The 19,260-nt window shown below is 43.4% G+C and overlaps 1 protein-coding gene across 1 annotated transcript; it reads right to left on the bottom strand.

Moving 5' to 3' along the window:
* Positions 1 to 8,549: 8,549 nt before the first annotated feature.
* On the bottom strand, positions 8,550 to 18,864 carry pigq (phosphatidylinositol glycan anchor biosynthesis, class Q; the record flags this gene model as incomplete). Its single annotated transcript, XM_080524873.1, has 13 exons — positions 8,550 to 8,882; positions 10,792 to 10,853; positions 11,323 to 11,437; positions 11,789 to 11,869; positions 12,248 to 12,359; positions 15,804 to 15,957; positions 16,036 to 16,162; positions 16,505 to 16,625; positions 16,856 to 16,987; positions 17,358 to 17,554; positions 17,924 to 18,129; positions 18,267 to 18,453; positions 18,712 to 18,864. 13 exons carry the CDS (start codon positions 18,862 to 18,864, stop codon positions 8,730 to 8,732), a joined length of 1,800 nt encoding a protein of 599 aa, XP_080380999.1. The 3' UTR covers positions 8,550 to 8,729.
* Between the last annotated feature and the right edge of the window lie 396 nt (positions 18,865 to 19,260).

Raw genomic sequence — 19,260 nt, 5'->3', positions numbered from 1 at the left:
ATATGTACTGCAATATTGTTTACAGTTGTGCACAGCTCTACCCAAAGGGTGTTTCTTATGTTTGTGGTAAACAAGTTTGTATTTTTCTTTTGCACAATGCTGTGAACAAATTAGAATTGCAAAGAGCATATGCAGTAAAAATGTGAAACATAACTATTCAGCGTCTTGTACTCATTTACCTCACTAAATACAGTAATGTGTAACCCACTGTAGATTTCAAATGGCTGTGCAAATAGTGTATAGTACTGTCTTGAGCATTTTCAGGTAGTGTCACCAAGATCTGACTTTTTTGCATTGGAAAACACTTAGAGTGAACTGTCATAATGAAAACATGACAAAGCCATTTGACTATCTTGTTCATAAACAATGGTGTCAGGACTTTTCATTTTGATGACACTGACACTTTCATTGACATGAATACTTGCTTTTGAGGAATGAACTATCCATTTTGAGCAAGTGACACGCTTTTGCAGGTTAACACCTAGGTTTTGCAGTTTGTACTAATTGTTCTGAGAAATGCACTAACTGTTGTGCAAATGTTAATAGTGATGTGAGAAATGCACCAAAGCGACTGAGAAAAACTGTAACAGGTCAAGTTACATGTTAACATAGGACCCCTTCTTTGATATCACCTTCACAATTCTTGCATCCATTGAACTTGTGAGTTTTTGGACAGTTTCTGCTTGAATTTCTTTGCAGGATGCCAGAATAGCCTCCCAGAGCTGCTGTTTTGATGTGAACTGCCTCCCACCCTCATATATATTTTTGCTTGAGGATGCTCCAAAGGTTCTCAATAGGGTTGAGGTCAGGGGAAGATGGGGGCCACACCATGAGTTTCTCTCCTTTTATGCCTATAGCAGCCAATGACACAGAGGTATTCTGGTGATGTCTCCCCTCCCCCGCCCCAACCTGCAGCTGACCTGGCTGTGACCTTTCAGAGGGCCAAGCAGTATGGCACCAATTCAGTCTGAGAAACAGACCAACAGAAAATCTGCAGCAGTAGTTTTATTAACAGTAGACTGATTTTATTTTAAGTTTATATCATTCTAATAACATACTATTGTGATTTTCTTTTTTTTTAAATCTGTATTTCCTGTTTTTTCACTGTTAAAATATATTGAGCATATAATTGAGCGCTGTTTGGTGATACATTGGGCTAGAGACTAAAGTTCAGGAGGTCGGCAATGTTAAATGAACGGCTGAGGCCTGAGTGTGCTGCTAGCTGTGGAAGGTGCTGTGTGGGGGAGGGGGAGGCGAATAGTGAGTGACTAAATTGAGCGCTGTTTGGTGATACATTGGGCTAGAGACTTGAAATCACGTTTGGCTGAAAGCTGGCATCCCACTGATGGCGTGTGTCTTTTTCTGTTCCCCTGGCTACATAGGAAGTGTCCCTAAAGTTCAGGAGGTCGGCAATGTTAAATGAACGGCTGAGGCCTGAGTGTATTAGTAATAAGTACTATATTTGTAATTTTAAGGAGAGTTCTGTAAATGCGTTAATGTAGTGTACCAAAACTGTGTATTAAAAATGACAACATTCTCAATCATGCAAGCCATATAATGGTTTAAATTATAAAAACATTTAAAACTGTTGTTTTATCTTTAAATAATTACAAAACATAAAGGGATTAAGCAGTTCTACATTTATGAATAATAATTATTCATCTTGTTCCAGAAAACCAGTTATTCCCGTGTGCATTGAATGCAGCAGTAGCTTTGGGGAAAGTTTGGAGGTGCAGGTGGTTAATTGATGTCTCCCCTCCCCCGCCCCAACCTGCAGCTGACCTGGCTGTGACCTTTCAGAGGGCCAAGCAGTATGGAACCAATTCAGTCTGAGAAACAGACCAACAGAAATCTGCAGCAGTAGTTTTATTAACAGTAGACTGATTTTATTTTAAGTTTGTATCATTCTAATAACATACTATTGTGATTATTTATTTATTTTTTTAAATCTGTATTTCCTGTTTTTTCACTGTTAAAATATATTGAGCATATAATTGAGTGCTGTTTGGTGATACATTGGGCTAGAGACTTGAAATCTGTTCCCCTGGCTACATAGGAAGTGTCCCAAAAGTGAGCCTAAAGTTCAGGAGGTCGCCAATGTTAAACGGCTGAGTGGGGAGGGGTAGTGAGTGACTAAATTGAGTGCTGTTTGGTGATACATTGGGCTAGAGACCTGAAATCACTTTTGGCTGAAAGCTGGCATCCCACTGATGGTGTGTGTCTTTTTCTGTTCCCCTGGCTACATAGGAAGTGTCCCAAACGTGAGCCTAAAGTTCAGGAGGTCGGCAATGTTAAATGAACAGCAGAGGCCTGTGTGTTGCTATCTGTGGAAGGTGCTGTGTGGGGGAGGGGTAGGCGAATAGTGATTGGTTCTCAGTTAACAAGCAGGCCCAGGAATGCACAAAATGCATCCATTTTCCAAAAGCTACTGGCTTAATATGCTCCATCACAGTTTGATGACTTTTCAGGGTTTGACTTTTACAAAGGATATTGTATGTATTTATTTTAACCCTTTTAAGAGTATTGTCATATATGGTGAGATTACAATTATATGAACTCCAACTGCAAGTCTCACAGTGCTAAAGTTAACAAAAAGCATATCATAAACATTCTGGTTATTTTATTTTAGTAAAAAAATCGCTCTCTGCATGGCTGACATGGTGGGAGAGAAGCTAAGAGAAATTCTCGATTATGGACATGAGTGCGCCAGCACGGCACGGGTCCCACCGTGAGCCGGTCATGAAGGAAGGTTAATTGAACAGAGCGAGGCAGATTTCAGCAGAACAGAAACTTAACTGTGTGGGGGAGGGGTGCAAATCAGTGCTCTGTCTGCATAGTGCACAACTAAATTGAGCGCTGTTTGGTGATACATTGGGCTAGAGACTTGAAATCACTTTTGGCTGAAAGCTGACATCCCACTGATGGCGTGTGTCTTTTTCTGTTCACCTGGCTACATAGGAAGTGTCCCAAAAGTGAGCCTAAAGTTCAGGAGGTCGGCAATGTAATGTCAATGGAGGCCTATCTCCAATAAGTTAAACCCTGTTTGGCCATACAATGGACTAGAGACTTGAAAACAATTTTGTCTGAAAGCTGGCATCCCACTGATGGTGTGTGTCTTTTTCTGTTCCCCTGGCTACATAGGAAGTGTCCCAAAAGTGAGCCTAAAGTTCAGGAGGTCGGCAATGTTAAATGAACAGCAGAGGCCTGTGTGTTGCTGTCTGTGGAAGGTGCTGTGTGGGGGAGGGGGAGGCGAATAGTGATTGGTTCTCAGTTAACAAGCAGGCCCAGGAATGCACAAAATGCATCCATTTTCCAAAAGCTACTGGCTTAATATGCTCCATCACAGTTTGATGACTTTTCAGGGTTTGACTTTTACAAAGGATATTGTATGTATTTATTTTAACCCTTTTAAGAGTATTGTCATATATGGTGAGATTACAATTATATGAACTCCAACTGCAAGTCTCACAGTGCTAAAGTTAACAAAAAGCATATCATAAACATTCTGGTTATTTTATTTTAGTAAAAAAATCGCTCTCTGCATGGCTGACATGGTGGGAGAGAAGCTAAGAGAAATTCTCGATTATGGACATGAGTGCGCCAGCACGGCACGGGTCCCACCGTGAGCCGGTCATGAAGGAAGGTTAATTGAACAGAGCGAGGCAGATTTCAGCAGAACAGAAACTTAACTGTGTGGGGGAGGGGTGCAAATCAGTGCTCTGTCTGCATAGTGCACAACTAAATTGAGCGCTGTTTGGTGATACATTGGGCTAGAGACTTGAAATCACTTTTGGCTGAAAGCTGACATCCCACTGATGGCGTGTGTCTTTTTCTGTTCACCTGGCTACATAGGAAGTGTCCCAAAAGTGAGCCTAAAGTTCAGGAGGTCGGCAATGTAATGTCAATGGAGGCCTATCTCCAATAAGTTAAACCCTGTTTGGCCATACAATGGACTAGAGACTTGAAAACAATTTTGTCTGAAAGCTGGCATCCCACTGATGGTGTGTGTCTTTTTCTGTTCCCCTGGCTACATAGGAAGTGTCCCAAAAGTGAGCCTAAAGTTCAGGAGGTCGGCAATGTTAAATGAACAGCAGAGGCCTGTGTGTTGCTGTCTGTGGAAGGTGCTGTGTGGGGGAGGGGTAGGCGAATAGTGATTGGTTCTCAGTTAACAAGCAGGCCCAGGAATGCACAAAATGCATCCATTTTCCAAAAGCTACTGGCTTAATATGCTCCATCACAGTTTGATGACTTTTCAGGGTTTGACTTTTACAAAGGATATTGTATGTATTTATTTTAACCCTTTTAAGAGTATTGTCATATATGGTGAGATTACAATTATATGAACTCCAACTGCAAGTCTCACAGTGCTAAAGTTAACAAAAAGCATATCATAAACATTCTGGTTATCTTATTTTAGTAAAAAAATCGCTCTCTGCATGGCTGACATGGTGGGAGAGAAGCTAAGAGAAATTCTCGATTATGGACATGAGTGCGCCAGCACGGCACGGGTCCCACCGTGAGCCGGTCATGAAGGAAGGTTAATTGAACAGAGCGAGGCAGATTTCAGCAGAACAGAAACTTAATTGTGTGGGGGAGGGGTGCAAATCAGTGCTCTGTCTGCATAGTGCACAACTAAATTGAGCGCTGTTTGGTGATACATTGGGCTGGAGACTTGAAATCACTTTTGGCTGAAAGCTGGCATCCCACTGATGGCGTGTGTCTTTTTCTGTTCACCTGGCTACATAGGAAGTGTCCCAAAAGTGAGCCTAAAGTTCAGGAGGTCGGCAATGTAATGTCAATGGAGGCCTATCCCCAATAAGTTAAACCCTGTTTGGCCATACAATGGACTAGAGACTTGAAAACAATTTTGTCTGAAAGCTGGCATCCCACTGATGGTGTGTGTCTTTTTCTGTTCCCCTGGCTACATAGGAAGTGTCCCAAAAGTGAGCCTAAAGTTCAGGAGGTCGGCAATGTTAAATGAACAGCAGAGGCCTGTGTGTTGCTGTCTGTGGAAGGTGCTGTGTGGGGGAGGGGGAGGCGAATAGTGATTGGTTCTCAGTTAACAAGCAGGCCCAGGAATGCACAAAATGCATCCATTTTCCAAAAGCTACTGGCTTAATATGCTCCATCACAGTTTGATGACTTTTCAGGGTTTGACTTTTACAAAGGATATTGTATGTATTTATTGTAACCTTAAAGTTCAGGAGGTCGGCAATGTTAAATGAACGGCTGAGGCCTGAGTGTGCTGCTAGCTGTGGAATGTGCTGTGTGGGGGAGGGGTAGGCGAATAGTGAGTGACTAAATTGAGCGCTGTTTGGTGATACATTGGGCTAGAGAGTATTGAGTTACATGCTAAGCTGTATCAGTGCTAACTAGAGTACTGAGTTACATGCTAAGCTGTATCAGTGCTAACTAGAGTACTGAGTTACATGCTAAGCTGTATCAGTGCTAACTAGAGTACTGAGTTACATGCTAAGCTGTATCAGTGCTAACTAGTGTGTATTGAGTTACATGCTAAGCTGTATCAGTGCTAACTAGAGTACTGAGTTACATGCTAAGCTGTATCAGTGCTAACTAGAGTACTGAGTTACATGCTAAGCTGTATCAGTGCTAACTAGAGTACTGAGTTACATGCTAAGCTGTATCAGTGCTAACTAGAGTATTGAGTTACATGCTAAGCTGTATCAGTGCTAACTAGAGTACTGAGTTACATGCTAAGCTGTATCAGTGCTAACTACTGTACTGAGTTATATGCTAAGCTGTATCAGTGCTAACTAGAGTACTGAGTTACATGCTAAGCTGTAACCCGAGTTAACAATAACTATACAATTATAGTGACAATAACAACAATAACAACAATAACATAGTGACAATAACTCACTATGTCAACCCGAGTGCGCTCCCGGGAGATTAAACAAACGCACCCAAAGTCTTCAAGGGTTCAGGGCTTGGATAAGGGCTCCATTTGGGATTCAACCAAAGTGTGTTAAGGTGTTCCCCAGAAAGATGGTAACATCTGAAAGTGTGTTAAGGTGTTCCCCAGAAAGATGGTAACATCTGAAAGTGTGTTATGGTGTCCCCAGAAAGATAGTAACATCTGAAAGTGTGTTATGGTGTCCCCAGAAAGATGGTAACATCTGAAAGTGTGTTATGGTGTCCCCGGAAAGATAGTAATATCTGAAAGTGTGTTATGGTGTCCCCAGAAAGATAGTAATATCTGAAAGTGTGTTATGGTGTCCCCAGAAAGATAGCAACCTGAGACTCCCCACATGGGTGGAAGAAGTCATGTCTTGAAAAAAGTATTGAATATTGCTAATTTGAAGTGAGATTCTGGTTCCTGAATTTTTTCTGATCATGCCTGATTTTTCTCAGTGCTCTACGGTGTCTAGAAAGGGGTGTCCCCACACGGGAGGTCCTAGTCATATTGTCCCACAATGTAGCATAAACAAGTATGTGTGTGTGTGTGTGTGTGTGAGTGTGTGTGTGTGTGTGTGTGCGTGTGCGTGTGCATGTGCGTTCCATATCATCAATCACCCAGAGTTTCTCGTCAGCGGTGTGAGCCATAAACCTGGTAAAGCGAGACTAACCCTCAGCAAACCTCATACAGTAAGAGTGATGTCATTCTGGTATAGGAACAGTTGGGTTACTTAAGAGCTGATCTTGAATCAGATGTTACAGTCTATTTATGCCAGTGAAATGGAATATGAATCAGGTCCACTCATACATCCTAACTACAGTAGGTAATTAATAATGCTCTGTAGGATGAAAGAGGCGAGTGAGAGAATATCAGAGGCTCTCTGTGATTCTTGTATTTCATTCCCAAATAAAATTTAGATATTCAAATAATTCCAAATTGCCCCAACCTCCTAGGCACTCGAATGGTTTTTAATCAAGGGGACTGGTTTTAGCAATATGTTAATTATTAACTCTAATTATAATCTAATCTAACCCTAATTCCAGCCTGTGGAATTCTTGCCTTTTTGCTGATAGTGTACCTGTCTAATCACCTCTGATAGTCAGTAGTGCCTTGAGGGTTGATTAGGAATCCAGAGTCAGAAATAGTTTGGCCATACCTCTATGTTTTAGAGTGGGATAAAAGAACCAAACAGCCTAACATCTTCGTTTCTACATTGTCTACCCGTCACTTTGAGTTGTTGAGCCTTCCTCTTTTTATAATGCACTAGGGAACATAGCTTGTTTCCCTGATGGGTGGAAAATGCTGACTAGCTCTTGAATCATCGAGACATGAAATCTGATCTAACATACAGTAAAACTTACATCTGCAGAATGACTTGACACTAAAATCTGATGTACTGATTATTTATTTTGTCACTATTAAAATAATTAGGTTATGAATGTAAATGATAATGTTCAGAAATCAGAAATGGCAGGGTTCACATTATGACGGAAAAAGAGAGAGACAGTTTTTCAAATAACCTTGGAATTTATTGAAGGGCAGTGGAACACTGACAGGAACAATTGACAATAAACAGAAAAGGAGTAGTAAACATAATAAAGTGGAATCAAACTATAACATCAACATTATAATCCATGGTTCTGATCAAAAATGTATATTTCATTGCATGGCACAAAAAAAAGAATTTACATTTCAGTACTACTAGTCATTAATTGGTCATAAATGTACTGTAGCTGCTGTATCATTATGAAGGCAGTCACTATTATTTGACACACAGTTAACTCACATGGCACATGATTCATAGACAACAGACCAATGGGCCCTGACCAGGAACAGCAAAGACTGCGTCTGTTTCACAACATGTAGGTACAACACAACCATCACAATGTGCCCCTGTGATTGGCTCTCCCAGGACAAACCCTAATGCTGATTGGAGTGTTGGTGAGAAATTCCTTTGAGCTAGAAAACAACAGGGGGAATGTTCAGGACGCCACAATGTTCAGAATGGTGCAGATAGAAATTGTAGAAATGCCCTCTTCATAGTGACACAGAAATGACTCTGTTTTAGGCATTTTGTTTCTATGTTCTGAAGGTTGCATACTATTGAACATTGACAGTCAACAAGACAAACTAGCTAATATGGTTAAAAACACAAATTATTATATTTTTTTTGGGGGGGGGGCACATCATTAGCATAGAAAAGTATCTAGAAACCAAAATAACAATAAATACTAAATGTATTCAATAAAGTCTTTCACTGACATAAATTATCTATGGATAAGAATATCTCTACACATTAGGAGAGCAAAAACAATCAGTTTGTCAAACATCGTTGATGTCAAACCTTAATCCAAATATAAAATCAATCTATAGTTAAATAAGACTATCCATAATCAGTGCAGTTAATGCTTTTAAATACCTGATTTCAAAGATGACTTCATAAGCATTCATGAGCAAGGAGAGTCTCACTCTGTAACATCTTCTCACGGTAATGCTTGTTCAGTCTAAATGAGCACCCTGTCAACTCCATTTCACTCACTCACTCACTCACGCACGCTCAAATGTACGCACGTGCACACTCACACACACCTCCCTCCCTCCCTCCTCCCCGTCACTCCCTTGGTGTCCTACTCATAGTTTGTTCACTTCTGTGTCCCTTCTGTCCTGGCCCCTCGTACCGGCTCTCTCCGCTTGTCTCCCCTTGTCTCACTCTCTGTCTGCAATTATCTCTCCCACCTGTCTCCACCCCAACCCACGTCTCCCTCCTTTTCTCTCCCCGCTGGTGTCTCTCCCCCACCATTGTGCAGTGGGCTCAGTCGATCTTGGTGTCCTTGCGTCTCCAGGGGTAGATGAGCTCTCCCACAAACAGCTTCTTGACCAAGGCGCCCCACGTGTCTTTGGGGTAGCAGCTGTAAGTGGGGGTCCGGTAGGTCTGCACTACCGTACTACAATCCAGAGGGTTCATCTGGATAGGGGAGAGAGGACGTGAGAGATGAAGGGGGAAAAAAGAGAGAGAGAGAAAATGAGAAAGGAAGGAGACATGAGCCAAAGAGAAAGGGCCAATCCCAATTCACCCCTATGACTTCGTTTTCACCCCTATGGCTTGATTTGCGCGTTCACGTTTAGGGGGAGGGCTGTCCCAATTAATATTTCATCAAGCCATGGCTTAATTTTGAGGGCTAACTATGACTCCGTTTCGAGCGATTCCAGGACCAGACTAGCTTCGAAGCCATAGGGGTACGCTACCCCTTGATTCAGGGATGCATTGCGAATCATCTACAGAAATCTTATGTCGCTCTATTCAATGCGGAAATGTCATTTTACTTTCTCTGTAATTACTTATTAATAAAGATTTGAAAAATTATGATAACCATCTTATTATCTTAGTTTAATGTCATTACAATGCATTATAGACCTTTTATTTATAACAAGCATAACCAAAGAATCGCTTTTATGTCAGTGCTGTGTCTAACGTTACAGTAACGCAACGCTGCATGACAGTCGAGCATTTCAGAGATGTACAATCATAAATCAATTATTACCTGTGGCGTTTGACAGCGGATGATGGTACACATATGTAAAGTTATCTATCAAACGTTAGTTTAATGTCATTACAATGCATTATAGACCTTTTCTTTATAACAAGCATAACAAAAAAATCGCTGTTATGCCTGATCACTTCCATTAGACTACCGGAGCACTCATTCACTCGTTCCTCTGCCCCGGCAACTGACCCATAGAAATGTGCGCGATAAACATTTCAGAGATGTACAATCATTAAATAAATTGTGGTGTTTGACAGCGGATGATGGTAGACATATTTAATGTAAAGTTATCTATCTAAAGTTTTCTATCCACAGGCTGATATGTACATGATAGGCGCGAATTCCCCGCCCCCCCCCCTTGGTGGTATAAATTGTATTGCGGCATACCAAAACAACTCGCAATCTAATCCGAGCAGTTGTTATTATGTAATATTATTGATGGATGTGACATTTTTGATGGAGGGCAGTGAGCGGGAGACTCATCAAGGACATGTAGTTAATTAATGCAGTGGACAGCGGCTGTTTCTCCAGCGTTCCTGTCACTTCGGATTTCAGAACGTCATAAAATTAAATATGTAAGTCATGCATTTTTCCATGTTTCCCATTGATGGTATATGACGCCGTAAATTTAACTAAAGTTCAGCCGCGAAGTTGTTGCACTGTTGTCCTAAATCAGTGCAGACTGGCAGGGTAGGAGCACAGGTTTCATACAGGTTAGAGCGCCGTTATTCTGTCATGGTCTGATAATGAAGCATTGTTCTTTTTTATTTGATGACTTGTTTGATCGATTGATAGCGTAAAAGTGAAGTTGTGAATGAGTCGCGAAAGTCAATGCTTTTCTACGATACTCCTGATGACGTATCAGTCTTGAAGGGTTGTCCCTCTTCCATGATTTCTCAGGTGTGTTGATAATAAACGAAAAAAGATGCTTATAGCACACGCAACAGAAATAAACACAGCTGAAGAAGGCATTGCGAGATGTGAGAATTCGCCGGCAACATAACGCGTCACCCGTACCGCGTCTATTTAAACCACTGCTGATGACGTCGTGAAGGGCTGTCCCAATTCATAGGGGTAGATTTCAACCCCTATGGCTTGTGGCTCTGTTCGAAGGAATTGGCTTGAAATCGAGTCACACTCGAAAACGAGCCATAGGGGTAGAAAAGGGAATCGGGATTGGGCCAAAGTGTCAGTGACGGACAGGGAATGCGACGGAGAGAAAGAGAGAATGAGTGTGTAGATAAAAGTTGATGGATTGTTGATGGATGACAAAGAGAGAGGGAGGGAGAGAGAGCAAGAGAATATGGAAGAGAAAGAGGGATGACCTACCTCCATCATCAGGTGAAGCGGTGTGCCAGGCTCTTCACACAGCACCCTGAACTTCACCCCCTCTGCAGAGCAAAGAGACACAAGCTCTCCTTTAAAACACTTACCCACTTATCCACCCATCCATCTGTCCTCCACCCACCATCCACTACCATTCCATCAATCTCTCCATCCATCAACCCAAACATCCATGCATGCTTCCCTCTCCATCTGTGCAGTCCACCCACCCCCTCACCCATCCAGATAAAAGATTACCCATCCATCCATCCATCCATCTTAGTTACATCCACCCACTCATTAAAATACCCATCCCATCCACCCATCCATCCATCCATCTCTTGCCTGTCCGTCTGAAAGGCCTGAAAACTTGTGTGAATGTCATAGTGGAAGGGAGGTAATCACCAGCCCACAATTCATGGTTCTGTCCAGTCCTGCTACTCACCTACTCAACCCACCAACCCACCAACCCACCCATCCACCCATCCAACCATCCACCCATCCATCCATGAACCTGTCCATCCACCCATCCCTTACCTGCCAGTCTGTAGGGCCTGAAGAGTCGTAGCCCCATGGCAAACAGAGGGAAGGAGTTGATCAAATCCACACTCAGGTGGAGCACGCCCTGGAACAACACCACCATCAGGCGGAGCTAGAGAGACAGAGAGCAAAGGGGGTTTAACACATCCAAATGTGGCACAGGAACTGGGCAATACAACAGAGCAGTGAAGAGAAAGGTACTGTCCGCAAACCTTTTGCGGTTCCAAACCTTCCTACTTATTTGAGCTAGTGATTCAACTGCTGTGTTATTAGCAGACCTGTGTCAAAAGAGTATTGGTTTACTTTCAATTACTTGAGGTGCTCTTTAGTTTGCGCGGAGTGACAATGGTTTGCACTTGGTTATAATTCACTGGACAAGCTACATCTAGCAAACGTGCAGAATACTTTTTTTTATTTTTTATGAAAGTCAGGTTTACTCAACTGAAGATGATACTAGACTTACCAGAGTAAAGACCAGGTAGTACAGAGCTGTAGTGGGCAGCAGGAACAGCAGGATGGTGAAAAGCAATGTCCCGATGAATAACTGGGAAAACAAACAAGAAAATGAGTTACACACTTAATACTTTATGTGTGTGTGTGTGTGTGTGTGTGTGTGTGTGTGTGTGTGTGTGTGTGTGTGTGTGTGTGTGTGTGCGTGTGTGCGTGTGTATTCTTCCTGAGCCAAGTGAGGGGGTGAGAACCCAGGTCTGAGTGTGAGGGACGTGTGGTCCTCTGTGGCTCAGTTGGTAAAGCATGGCGCTAACAATGCTTAGGTTGTGGGTTCGATTCCCGCTGGGACCATATATACTGAAAATGTATGCACTCACTGCAATGTAAGTCGCTTAAGCGTCAGCTAAATGGCATATTTTATTATATTATATTATGTGTGTCTCCATCTGTGTGAGGTGGACAGTGTGTGTACCTGGTCCAGGTCGTAGGAGCACGAGTCCACTCGCTGTCTCAGAACGTTCCACTTCTTCCCTCTGAAGAGCCTCCACAACGACGACAGAGCATAGACCTTCAGACAGTACAGCCTGGGAGAGAGGGAGGGAGGGAGAGGGAGGGAGAGAGAGAGAGAGAGAAAGAGAGAGAGGGAGGGAGGGAGAGAGAGAGAAAGAGGGAGGGCGGGAGAGAGAGAGAGAGAGAGGGAGGGAGAGAGAGGGAGAGAGAGAGAGAGAGAAAGAGAGAGAGGGAGGGAGGGAGAGAGAGAGAAAGAGGGAGGGCGGGAGAGAGAGAGAGAGAGAGGGAGGGAGAGAGGGAGTGAGGGAGAGATGGAGAGAGGGAGGGAGAGAGAGAGAGAGAGAGAGAGAGAGAGAGGGAGGGAGAGAGGGAGAGATAGAGAGAGAGAGAGAGAGAGAGAGGGAGGGAGAGAGAGAGCTTTAATACCATTTTGTAAGTGGTAGAACTCACCAAAATCATTTGGTTTTCCATATTATTTAGTTAAGAAATTAGAAAATTCCCATTTGTAGACAATGTGCCTTCTCCCATGTTGAGGTGGTAGATATCATACTGTATGAAACAACCACTCTCCAAGATATATTTACAATACAACACAGAAGTAGATAAGAGGTCATTTTTTCACTTGATGATAAAATACACTAAAATACTGTGGATGCATTGCAGACAGTACTACACACAGAAGTGAGGGACGATATTTTTAGACTACATTCAGATTTCATTTAAGTCACTGTCTAAAACACTCTTAGAAGCATTCCAAGAGCTCTTCCAACATAAATGAATAACAAGGACAGGGGTAATATTGCATTATGTTTAGTGGGTGCAGGAGGTAAACTATCTTTAAACGATATACATACATACCTACTACTAGTGTACTTCACCAAATAGTCTCTCAGACAGACTAGACATTTCCAAACATTTTATGAACATTTTGGTATAAATCTGTAACAGACAGATCATATTTTCAGCTGGGACCATATATACTGAAAAATATGCACCCACTGCAATGTAATTTGCTTTGGAGAAAAGCGTCAGCTAAATGGCATATATTTCATAACTACCTTTCTGGGGCATTATAGCTGGCCAAACCAGTTATATGACTATCAACGACAGAGTCTCAATTAGTATGGATAGCATGCATGATCTAAAAAAGTCTAACCCCAAGGGCAAAATGACAACAATGTTTTTGTGGAACTGTAAAGGGTGGACTTCCCCATCTTCAACTGTCATCACAAACTTCTTTCCATCACTGGAAAACTACCTGGGTATAAATAGGCTGACTAGGTGGATGTGGTGTGTGTATGTGGTGTGTGTGTGTGTGTGTGTGTGTGTGTGTGTGTGTGTGTGTGTGTGTGTGTGTGTGTGTGTGTGTGTATGCGTGCGTGCCTGCATGTGTGTGCATGTGCACTAAGTCTTTGATAAGGGTGTGATAATGAGGTCACACCTGAGGGTGCTCTACCCGGTTCAACCCTCCTGCATTTCTACAGCGATGAAGAAAGAAGTCAGACACGTGAGGAGATCGCCCTCTACAGGTAAGACATGACAGTGCCTAAATCAGGAGTGCTAATGCAATCCTCAGTCCTCACTCAGCCCAGCAAAGCAAAAGCTCTTTGTAAATTCTAGCAAGCATTTAAAAAAACAAACAAACAAACAATCAAACCATGTTTTACCTTGTGTGTCATAGGCCTATAGACTTTTTAAAGACCTTGTCAATATTTTTCCAGACCTCACCGCCACTTCAAGCTGTAACCGTTTACATCAGTGACACCTTTAACTTAACAGTTTTAGTTTGCAATAGACTAAACTACTATCATACAACAGAATTTCCGGTTCATCTTTGTTTTTTAATCAAACTAATAAATTCACAAACTTTTACAAAAAAGGTTTAGGACTCAAACTCTTTGGGCAGAGTCTAATTCAGAAAAATACCAACAAAATTCAAGACCTCATAAAATCTCGATAAGACGTTTTAATACTTATTAAGGGTCTTGATTTTCCCAAAATTGATTTATCAACTTTTAATACTTTTCAAGACACCGCGGATACCCTGACATACACACATACACACATACACACAGTAGATTTGATGCCATCACAATCATTTAGAATCTCTGAATTTAGAATGTTTGGTTGCTGAGAGCAAAATATGATTTGAAAATATACACATTTGACTCATTGCCATAGAAACTAAGAATTATAAAGATGCAATTACTTTTGAATATGTTGATGTCACAATCAATCCTAGCAACTTCAGCAGAATGTTTGAGATTAGAATGTTTGGTTGATAGGTAGCAATGTTGAATGGAATTCAGTTTTGGTGAATACAACCCCAAGACTAGACCTGTGACTTATTTCTACAAGCTAAAATTCCACATTTTAAAAAAAAAAATGCGCCCATACTCAACAAGTTGACCGTCCTGCCACACTCCAGGTGCTCTCTGGTGCAGGGGAGGGAGGCAGGTGTGCAACCAAGCCTCGGCTCACATCTCCAGTGAGTACCTCTCTCTCGCCCAAAACTCTCTACAACTCTCTAAGTATTTGTAAAACTGCATAATTTGTGAAGAAATTACATTGTAACAAGAATTATTCAGGAATGTATCATGACTTCTTCTACAGCCTCCCTCTCCTCAGCCTCACACACCTGTGCAGGCAGCCGCCCCTGGTCACCCACCCTGGGACACCTGGCTGAACTGGGAGCAGCGGTTCAGACACAACATGACCGTGCTCCAGCACCACTGCTACCAGATCATGCACGACCACAACCTGTCTGAGCAGGATAAGGGTCGTCTGGTCCACATCTACAAGGGAATGATGTCCAGGGCTTTGAATGACCACCAGAGAGATAGAGAGGCCATCATTCGTTCAGTAGCATTGCTGAAGAAGAGGAACGCCAGACTTATGGAGGAGGAAGAGGAGGAGGTGGAGGTGGAGCCTCCAAGGAAAAGGCAGAAACAGGAAGTCGTTTCCAGGGTTCCAGATTTGGCTGAGGAGATGGACTTCCTGTGTCTGAGACTTGGGTCCCTCACCCTCTGATTGACAGCTTGACCCCTCCTCCACTTTGAATGGACTGAACTTATGTGTTGAATTATTATTGATATTTTTGAAAAAGTAGTATAGTAGAGGTAGTAGTAAGATAAGATACAATATGATTTTGAGACATGATGAATATATCATCATAATGTAAATCAATTATAACTGTAGCACATCTACACATACGCACATAGGACACACACACACACACACACTCACACTCACACACACACACACACACACACACACACACACACTCACACTCACACATACCCACCCACCCACCCACCCACCCCCACACACACACACACACACACCCACCCCCCCCCCCCCCCACACACACACACACACACACACACATACCCACCCACCCACTCACATCCACACACACACACACACACACACACACACCCACCCACCCACTCACATCCACACACACATTTTCAGATTTGAGATTTTTTTTTCTCTCTATTGAAGCAGCTGAAACATACCTGGCTCCATACACGTAGAAGCAGTAGATGTGGAAGGTGAGCAGAGCTACGATGTCAGAGAGCACTGAGAGGGCAAAGGTCAGGCCCAGGCAGGCAGACAGGCCCACGTACCACAGAATCATCTCAATGAACGGGGACATCAGGTGGATGTAGCCTGGGGAAGGAGGGCAAATATGGGACACTGACGCAGTACGTGTGTGTGTGTGTGTGTGTGTGTGTGTGTATTACTCACTGATCCATAGGTGGATGTGGTAGAGGAAGAAGCGGCCTAGCACCTGGTCCAGAGCTCTGTTCATCTTCAGCCCCGCCGGAGCTCCCATCAGCCACTGCAGCAGCTCCTCCAGCTCTTTAGCAACATGCTACAAAACATGATATGAGACTTACCAATGAATTCAATGATGCTAACACATCACAAAACATCAATAGATGGCTCACAACCTGGCAAGTGTGTGTGTGTGTTTTTTGTTTTTGTTAGTTAAAAACGTCTTTGGATGTCTATGGACAGTAAGTGTTACAACTGTAAGTCTCTTAGGGGTAAAGCATTAAATTACCATACCACTTTGAAACTAAACATCCTCCTAAACTAAAAAAACACAACCTAATACCTGCCAACAACCCTTACAAATGGTCGAGAGAATCAGATCAGAGACATAGAAACACCTGTCCATATACAGTATGTGTTGCAGGCGGGGAGCCCTTACATCAGCCACTGGCACCAGTGTGTTGGCCAGCTTGCCGATGCGGTTCTCTCTATAGAGCCAGGATATGAGCAGTAGTCCCAGAGCCATGTCCACCAGGAGAGACACAAACATGTTGGCTTTCCTATGGAGAGGGAGAGAGAGAGCTGTATCCACTGGTGCACTGTAAGGACAACGTTTAAGTTTACCTGGACCACACTGACACAAAGGACAACGTTAGCAAGATTTAAAAATGTGGTGGATGTGGCAGAAGTGAAACTGGTCTTGTGAGTCAGTCTCTCTCTCTCTCTCTTATCTACTTCTCACAAACACACACACACACACACACACACACACACACACACACACACACACCTCATGAAGTCTGTATGTTTCGTTGCTCTCTTCTGAGAGTAGACAGTCTGCAGGTGCTCGGTCCTGTAGCTCAGCTGGACACAGGTAGACAGCTTACTGGAAACAAACTTCACCGAACGCAGGTTCAGAATCCTGGAAAAAAGAAGGAGTGAAGAAAAGTAGCGTCTATCATTGAGAGTTGCCAATTATTGTGTGTGTGTATTTGCCCTCCTTCCCCAGGCTACATCCACCTGATGTCCCTGTTCATTGAGATGATCCTGTGTGTGTGTGTGTGTGTGTGTGTGTGTGTGTACCGTGGGCACGTGCACCGTGTGTGTGTGTGTGTGTGTACCGTGTGCACGTGCACTGTGTGTACCGTGTGCACGAGCACTGTGTGTACATGTGTACGTGTGTGTGTGTGTGTACCGTGTGCACGTGCACTGTGTGTACGTGTGTGTGTGTGTGTGTGTGTGTATGCATGTGCACCGTGTGTACGTGTGTGTGTGTATGTGTAGCCTCTCACCTGCAGCTGCAGAGCCAGGTCCAGAGAGAGAGCAGCCAGGTGATGAGCAGACACAGGGGCACCGAGGCCTGTTTCATCAGCTCCACTATGATGCTGGCCTCGCGGCCCTCCGCCTGCCAGTGGGTCAGCTTCAGGGGCCCGTCGTCGTACTTGTCCAGGAAGAACAGCGGCTCGCTCTGGGCCACCGTCTGGAACATCTACAACACCACCACACAGCTGAGTCTGACAGTACTGGACGCCACAATATCCTAATACGGTGATCAAATCCAATCCAATACAACATGAAACAGATTCACACAGCTTTAGCATTTCCTTTCAGGTTCTATTAATAAGGTAGCACAATCATATCAACCGTGTACCACACCTGAGTCGAAAAGTATTTGAAATGTAGTTTTAGCCTGTCTAGGGGGGCTAGATGGGTAGGGTTTGCACTGCTGGGACTATTTCCTTGGTATCACTGTGCCATGCAAAAACAGCAAGCACAGCTTAGAAATGATGCAGCGTGTTATTTGAACGTAGGTCAGCCGTGTTCTACATGTAACAGATGTGTACAGCCGGTACCCCACCTGGCGCAGCTCTGACGAGGACTCGGCCTGGGGGTCGTTCAGCCCGTTCTCTACCGGGTGGAGCTGGGACAGCATGACCTTCCTCTGCTCGTAGTGAACGAAGATCACTTTGTCTTCGTCCCCGTCTCCTTCACCGTCTCCTTCACAGTCTCCTTCACCTTCACCATCACCATCCTCCCTCAGCTCCTGCTGCACGGGCTTCCCATCTATGGTGGTGACAGCAGGACAATCTTATCACCGATTCATTCACGGATGATACCAATGGAAATATCAACGGAAATATCTAGCCAACATGGACGTTTATGACATAAAACGTCAAGTGAAATGTTTCAGTTAAACTCACTCCCGTCTCTGCAGAGCACCTGGCACCTGAAGCCTATCTGGCCCATGACGCGGCTGAGCTGGAGCCAGCGTCCCTGGGGGAAAATGGTGCTCAGGTCCCTGAGGAAGCTCTCCATGCCCTCCTGGCCCTCCTTGGGCATGCTCCAGGAGCCCAGCACGGTCAGCTTCACCTTGCTCTGCTCCTGCATCTGACTCAGGGAAAGGAACCACGTTGAAGCAATCAAATTTCAATCAATCAAATGTATTTTACTTAACTTTTTTGATTCAACGTGGCAGTCAAATACATACATATAATTATTATACATATACATATAGAGTATTTACAAAAATAAAATCCAAAATGGATAATAAATAAACACCAGAAAACATAATGACACACGACGTTTTAGAACTGTACAGTCAAATGTTGTGAGTCAGGCTATAATCCGTTTATCAGTGCCACTGACCTGGGTGATGTACTCTTTAACCTGCCCAGGGATGAAGGGGTAGTGGATGACGGCCAGCACCACGGCTGAGTCTTGCCCAGGGATCCATTGACCCACTAGCAGGCCGCTGTCTGCCCGGTTACAGCACTGAGGGAAATAGATCTTCAGCACCATGACGGCTGCTCGTATCCAGGCAAACTCAAGTGCCCTGGGTTTGGAGATGGCTGGGGTCACTTATCTGTGGAATAGCAAATGGATAGCACCGAATAAGCAGAAGAGTAATGTGTTGTTTTTAGTGAAAGGGTTAGGGTTAGACAGTTAGGGTTAGACAGAGAAAAATAAATATCACATAGGCCTACTATACGATATGTCATCTAGCTAGTGGAATTATGAGTGTCTGGTATAAAACTATTAGAGAAAATAATGTTGTCAATCATTTTTAAATATGAGGAGGGCAACCCTGATAATTAAGAGTTCCGTTTGTTTCGTCCTCTACTGCCCTCTTTTTGTCCTTCAAAATATTGAGCCTTGTACTCGTTTCTATGGCAACCAAGCCTGGGGCATCTTCAA

Source organism: Nansenia antarctica (assembly GCF_963989245.1).
Source record: "Nansenia antarctica genome assembly, chromosome: 2".
NCBI lineage: Eukaryota > Metazoa > Chordata > Actinopteri > Argentiniformes > Microstomatidae > Nansenia > Nansenia antarctica.
The sequence above is the reverse complement of the archived record's forward strand: the minus strand, read 5'-3'. Positions and strand labels throughout refer to the sequence as shown.